Source organism: Papaver somniferum, chromosome 1, assembly GCF_003573695.1.
Source record: "Papaver somniferum cultivar HN1 chromosome 1, ASM357369v1, whole genome shotgun sequence".
Classification (NCBI taxonomy): Eukaryota; Viridiplantae; Streptophyta; class Magnoliopsida; order Ranunculales; family Papaveraceae; genus Papaver; species Papaver somniferum.
In genome coordinates, this window is record NC_039358.1 from 116656629 (window position 1) to 116663928 (window position 7300).

The 7300-nt window shown below is 36.4% G+C and overlaps 1 protein-coding gene across 1 annotated transcript; it reads left to right on the forward strand.

The window, feature by feature from the left end:
• Positions 1 to 3621: 3621 nt before the first annotated feature.
• LOC113297798 (protein DCL homolog, chloroplastic-like) lies at positions 3622 to 6967 on the forward strand. Its single transcript, XM_026546378.1, has 3 exons — positions 3622 to 4212; positions 4951 to 5065; positions 6575 to 6967. Exons 1-3 carry the CDS (start codon positions 3839 to 3841, stop codon positions 6749 to 6751), a joined length of 666 nt encoding a protein of 221 aa, XP_026402163.1. The 5' UTR covers positions 3622 to 3838; the 3' UTR covers positions 6752 to 6967.
• The last annotated feature ends 333 nt before the right edge of the window (positions 6968 to 7300 follow it).

Consider the following 7300-nt stretch of genomic DNA (forward strand, 5'->3'; position numbering starts at 1 on the left):
AGGAAAAAGAAAAATAAAAGAATGTATTATTGTTCCAATATTGATGTATACTCTTATCATTTACCAAAAAATATGATTTAACTATTGAGGCTTTACATCATAATTACTCAACCGTCTCAGACACTACACACCGACCCACTGATCTAACATCATCGTGTCATTTACAGTAAGGACTTTGATGTTTAATGATTCATTAAAATGTTAGGGCGTATATCACTCTTATTCAAGAGCTTAATCAAGAGGTGTGTAATTGAGGTTGAAGGCCCCTCGTCATCAAAATTTTAAGCTTGCCTTGATCATGTGCTGGTAACACCAGATAGCCAAGGAACAAATATAGGTGTCGTTGGATGAGAACGTTTGTATGATTGTGTGTACTTACATTGGAAAGTGACTTTAAGAACATATGTATGCATTTTACACATAAAATAGTGATGCAAGGAAACAATTAGATTGTTGTTTCCGATGAGGATAATCAATATATTGTACAAAAGCCTGCCCAATAAGAAGAAGCACAAGATCATCATTATAATCTCGTAAGAGACAAAGAGAGAAGAAAAGTTAAACCACCTCAGAGATATGACCATGCTGATTCGGTTGCGCATGCACTTGCAGTGGGTGAGACCATAGATAGGAGTGAGTCGTGTAATGATGAAGAAGCATTGAGTGGTGAAGAATCAGTAGAATGGGGAGCTTCCACGATTGAAGAAATTAAGTCTCTTGACAAGCATGATACTTGGGATATAGTTGAAAGGCTTACGGGGCAGGAGATTGTGGGAAGCAAATGGGTCTCCAAGAAAAAACAAGGTACTTCGTATGGTGAATGAACAAGGTTCGAATACAAGGCTTGTTGCAAAGGGGTTTACACAAAGAGAAGGCATTGACTACATGAGGTATTTTCTCCTGTTGTTAAACATAGTTCTATTAGAACATTGCTTGTTGTAGTTGCTTCGAGTGATCTAGAATTGGAACAACTATATGCTAAGATAGCCTTCCTTCATGATGATTTAGAAGAGCGTATTTATATGAAACAACCAAAAATCTTTGAAGTTCCTAGCAAAGATAATAATGTATGTTTGTTGAAGAAATCTTTGTATGGGTTGAAGCAATCTCTCCAAGGCGGTGGTATAAACGTTTTGATACGTTTATGTTGGCAAATGAATATGATAGGAGTAAGTATGATAGTTGTGTATATCACAAGAAACTCAAAGATGGTTTATTTGTGTATTTTTTTTTTTGGATGTTGATGATATGTTGATAACTTGCAAATACATGTCAGAAATACAGAAGTTGAAAGTGCAGTTGAGTAGTGAATTTGAGATGAAAGACTTGGGTGCAGCAAAGAAGATATTGGGTATGGAGATTCATATAAACAGAGCTGAAGGAAAATTGTATTTGTCCCAGAAGGCTTACATCGAGAAGGTATTGGAAAGTTTTGGTGTAAAAAAATACAAAACCAGTAAGTACTCTTTTAAAAGCTCATTTTAGACTCTCTGGGAGACTATCACCTCAAACTGAAGATGAGGCAGAGTATATGTCTCGGGTTCCATATGCAAGTACAGTTGGTAGCATCATGTATGCTATGGTTTGTACAAGGTCGGATATCTCTCAAGCTGTGAGTATGGTAAGTAGATACATGGGAAGTCCTGGGAAGTCTCGTTGGCAAGCTGTAAAGTGGAGTTTGAGGTATCTAATAGGCAACACAAATGTTGGTTTGGTGTTTGACAAACGCAGTGGTGATTCAACAAATGTTGTGGGTTATGTTGATTCTGATTATGCAGATGATCTTGATAGAAGATGGTCATTGACAGGTTATACTTTTACATTATGTGGTAGTACTATCAGTTGGAGGTCGATTTTGCAAAGCACGGTTGCATTGTCTACAACTGAGGTAGAGTACATGGCAGCCGCAAAAGCAGTGAAGGAAGGTATATGATTGATGAGTTTGGTTGGTGATTTGGGGTTTAAGCAAGAGAGTACAACTCTGTTATGTGACATCCAAAGTGCCATTCACTTGTCCAAGAACCAGATGTGTCATGAGAGAACGAAGCACATCGATGTCAGGTATCATTTTATCAAGGATGCGATTAAGGAAGGGAAAATAACGATGCTAAAGGTTCCTACAGCGGATATGACCTTTTGTTCAAGACTATGTTCTTATATATTTCGTGCATCAAAATTGACAGTTGAATTTAGGGTTTATCTGAAAAAGTTACGGCATACCGAAGCGATGTTGAAAATATTCATCAGAGTACATATATTCGTAATTAAATAATCACACATCATTTTATGGTGTCCTTCCTCTCGAAATCTCCACGTAAATCTTGTTGTCAATACTACTCTTGGTTCTGGAGTTCACGGATTTTTCCCCCTGTATAATTGTCTCATGAAGTTTTTCATCGTCTGAATCTTCATCCTCTTGATACAACTACTGCATAAACATTTGTTGTTGGAAAGATATTAGTGCATCTGTGTGCGTTTCCTCATTTTTTTAAATTAGGATGGTTTCTCATTTTCCAAATTAGGATCCATAAGAAAAAACAAATCTTAATTGAAACTACTGAAAACAAGTAATATATTGAAAAATTAGATGATATTTTGTTAAAATAGAAATTTGGTATGCTTATTGGTAGAGTGAGGAGACTTATATATATATATATATATATATATATATATATATTTATATAAATAAAAAGGAGATATATTCGTTGGATAACGGTTAAAAATGTAAACATGGTCGACCAACTCAGGGATGATATATCCTAGTTTAACCGATGAATAACTCAAGTTAAACCGAGCATCGGCTCAACTTGGAACGACCATACGAATCATAGCCAATCTTTTCAAGATTCTCAACCATCAACGATAAACTATTTTCCCACTGTGAAAAAATGAGTTTGCCGGCCATACTGTGGACCATCAAATGGGTTATGGGTTGCACGGACGCTCCGTTTTTTGAGTCGTGTCCGCGTCCGACGCGACTTGTGTCCGACGCACCAATATGCGCGTCCCGCGCGCGTCTTATTTGGACACAATGATGACTCGGGCTTAAAACATTTTTTTTTCATTTTCATTTAAACTTCTTCCTTTATTTTTACTATTATTAACTATATGAAGAAAGACAAACATTTAGATCAATCATTTAAGTCTTTATTAGGGTTTTGTAATTGGAAATGACATCCCATATACCCTTGGTTGGGCATGTTTGTTCTAAGAATGCATTTTGATTGTGTCATGTGTTTAATAGTGATTGATTGCTTGAACTTCGGCGTGTATAAACAAACGATCTCTCGTTTTCTTTTGAAATTTATACACTTGAAGAATTATTTTCTAACTTTTAGGATCGAAACACTTGACTTTGTTGTATGAATACATAATTGTATATATAAATAATACATAAATAAAATATGTATATACGTGTCTGCATCCTAGTTTTTTGAGAATTTGTAGTGTCTGCATCCGTATCGTGTCGTGTCCGCGTCTACGCGTCCGCGTCTGTGCAACCCATAATGGGTTATTTAGCCAGTCTTTACTGGACTTGTTCTAGTATGTGATACAACAACTCAATCCATTCTGCATACTCTCAGGGTCCAAGGCCCATTCTATCTATCTGTTCAGCTTGTTTGAGCTCTCTCATCTCACTTTCTCCCAGCAACACAAGGGAGAGAGATAACCATTGGTTCCATTTCTCACTTCAACAAAAATTTAAAAGCAAAAAATCAAGATTTCCAACTCTGTTGAAATCCAAACCAAAACTGAAAGCTGATAATGATATGAAGCAAAAAACATCATCTTTAATTGGATAAATTTGCAAAAAAGCACTCATCTTGTTTTCACAGTCATGGCTGTTGCAGCTTCAATAATAAACTCACCTCCTCCTTCACTACTATTTAGTAAAAACTCAAACCCTAATTCTTCTTCTCCTTCTGTACTCTACTTTCCTATTTATAAAACTTCCCTTTATCCACTTCTTAGAACTAGTAGTAGCAGCAATAGTGGTAAGATTAGTTGTCAGGATTCTAATGGCCCTGATTTACTTAGAAAGCCTGATGTTTTACCAATTGAAGAACAAGATGGATTGATGAATAAGAAGAAGAAAAAAAATTCATTTGACGAGGATGAAGTAGAAGGGGAGTGGGATGATTGGGAAGATCAGATTTTGGAAGATACTGTTCCACTTGTTGGGTTTGTTAGGATGCTTCTTCACTCTGGAAAGTAAGATTTTTCCTTCATTTTTATCCTTTCTCTGTTTCTACATTGAATACTATGTTTGAGGCTGTAGAAAACACTATAGGTTTAGGGTTTGAGGAATTTGGGTATTTCGTTTCAATTAAGAACCTCACTTTGTTTTGAGCTTACTAGTGTCTGCATGTGTGGAAGATACTAGTTTTCCAGTACCTGAATTATGAAACTGAAACATGTCAATTTTCAAGTTTATCCAATTTGTAAGGTCAATGATTATCCCCAATTTGAATGGTGAGGTTGAGACTGTAAATTAGTCATTGTGGGTTGAATTGCAGTTAACAACTCAGAGGTGTGCCGTTGGTTAGGATTCTATTGCAGAATACAACTTAGCTGCTGCTTTTTTAGGGCATTGGTCAGTGTTGCTCTGCCTCAAATGTTGTGTCCGCAGATTTGTAGTCACATTTTCATATTATTATTTAGGTTGCGTCGTTGAACTTGAAAGTCTTGTAACAGAACCAAAACTACTTAACTGACAATTCCGTGTGGCTTGAGCGAGGAGGATATCTCTAACTGTCTTGAATAGGTTCAATCATAGGTGATTTAATATGTTTGTATCTCAGACCTGTGTTCTAGTCACGAGAAATTAGCTTCGTAGCATTATGATATATGAGTTCAACTAAATTGGAACTTTGAGAACTTAATCACTAAATTTTCTTCCTGCTGCCTGTAACTAATATTACTGTTCTTAAATATGATTTCTCATTGCAGGTATGAAAGTGAAGATAGACTGATTCCTGAGCATGAAAAAACAATCCGGGACAGGTTACTTCCATATCACCCGGAGTATGAAAAGAAAATTGGACCAGGAATTGACTATATCAAGGTATGCCACAGTTTTGTATCTTTATCTCTCAAATTAGCTTCATTTTTGTTAAATAGATCCAAATGTTTGCACTGAAATTTTCACAATTTTGATTGCCCGCATGTGCTTGTTATGAGTGAAAACCTATACTTACGTCTGACCTATGTCGCCAGACTCAGAACCTGACCAACATTCATAGTAGTACTCTGGTACATCAGTAATTGCTAATAGCTGGTTCTTCTTATATCCTAAAAAGTAGAACTTTCACTTGGTGAAATCTTTCATAGGATATAAGATTGATGGGATATGAGTAAGAGGGAGGATATGTAGTGTGGGAATTGAGGTGTTTTTTGTTTTTTGCTAAGTCAAAGATTTTATTAGGAACTTCAAATATTACAAAGAAAGAACAAGGGTCAAGAAGACCCTGCCCAAAAGATTATTTAAAACGAAAGTAACTAAACCTTTACCCTCTAAACATTTGAGGAATTCAGGTCTACCTAAAAAGAAAGAGAAGTACCCTGCTGCAAGTGAGCAGTGTATTTTGATATTGTATCAGCTGCAAAACTAATTTCTCTACAGACATGTTTGAAATTCATCTTAGTGTAGCGTCTTTTAATTCTTCGCCATCTACCCAACACCATGGAACATTTCCACTTCTGAAAGCCTGAACTGCATTCGCAGAGTCTGAAACCACCACAATACGATCAACCAACCAAGCCACTGCCCATTCTAAAGCAGCAATAATAGCTTCAACTTCAGCAGAAAAATTAGTCTCGACCCTCAAACCAATTGGCACCTTCCATGGGAATTGAGGTGTTGTTTGTATGTATTGGGCATGGGGATGAGGGTTGTGGATCTGATAGATGTCATACTCTCTAAGCTTGCTTCAATGCGCTTAAAAATGGTTCAATTCATTATTTATGGGGTATTGAGTCAAGTTCTCTCTACTATACTTTAAACACACTGTAGGGAATGGTATAGCATGGTATTCATTGAGTGTCAGACTCGCAGTCGTGAAAACATGGAAAGAGTTATCAATGTAGAAATAGTATGTTGGCTTCGACATTTTTACAGTATGAAACTTCAAACTCCATATGTGCCTATGTTCAACCTGCGACCGTTATCACAACTATTTAAGCTGGCCAGAGTAAATGCTGTCAAAATTTGTTACTGGCTGTAGTCCAGTAAAAGAATCAAACCTTGTCCATGCTTGGATCCAAGATGGTTTGTTATACCCATATGAAATGGATAGCATGATTTGGTAGAGCTGGATATCATTAATGAAGATCTGTCGCCTCAACATACAGCATTATGGTTCAATACAGTGTTGAATAGTTTAAGTTGGTCCCATGTCAACAGAACTAAGACAGTGCTAGTGATGAGAAAATGAGTTAAATAAGCTTGATATATTTTTCGATCATCTGTGTAGTTATAGTGATTTATCCCAAGCTGTTAGCTTTCCAAACAATGAAACCTGTTTGTTGATGATATTGGCTCATTCTGGAAACTTTTGTTTGTATTTGAGATCAGATTGGGTACCATCCAGATTTTGAAAGCTCTCGTTGTATGTTCATCGTCCGGAAGGACGGAGTGTCGGTTGATTTCTCTTACTGGAAATGCATAAAAGGTTTGATCAGGAAGAATTACCCTCAATTTGCAGATGGCTTCATTCTTAGACATTTTCGACAACATAAACGCAACGAATAGCAATGATTAAAGAATGATTATCCGTCCATAATCTTATCATTGTATAAAAGTTTGCTAGAAGAAAAAATAAACTCTTTCGGCTTCATATTGTTTAAATTGTAAAATTTTGAATACGCAAGTTGCATTTGCAGCATCTTGGTTTTGTCCAAACCTATCTCATAGTAATAGTGTTGTCAAACAGTTGACCCTGCAACTGCAAGACCAAAATCTCGTAGCTTCTCTTCATTCCTTGCCGTTAACATGAAGTTAACAATTTGATATGGCACAAATGCGCAACTCCTCTGCCAGTGAATTCTACAGTACTGCACAATTTGCTTTATGGAATGCCTTGGCTCTCTGTAAGTGTAAGTTAACTTAATCCTTATGAACTCAAATTTGAAACCTGATCTCGATCTTGTAAGGCCATCTCCAAACAGAAAACTTAGACTTGGGCCTGATCAAGCTGTAATTGTATCACCTTTGGGCTTTTGTTTGCTATAGAAAATGCAAAGAAACGGTTACTTACTTACTTTATGTAACTAACTTATGTTGGCCCAAATATTGGTGCTA

Coding starts and splice junctions, on each gene's coding strand:
- LOC113297798 (XM_026546378.1), top strand. CDS start 3,839: ATGGCTGTTGCAGCTTCAATAATAAACTCACCTCCTCCTTCACTACTA. Junction 4,213..4,950: donor ATGCTTCTTCACTCTGGAAA/GTAAGATTTTTC, acceptor TTCTCATTGCAG/GTATGAAAGTGAAGATAGAC. Junction 5,066..6,574: donor CAGGAATTGACTATATCAAG/GTATGCCACAGT, acceptor ATTTGAGATCAG/ATTGGGTACCATCCAGATTT.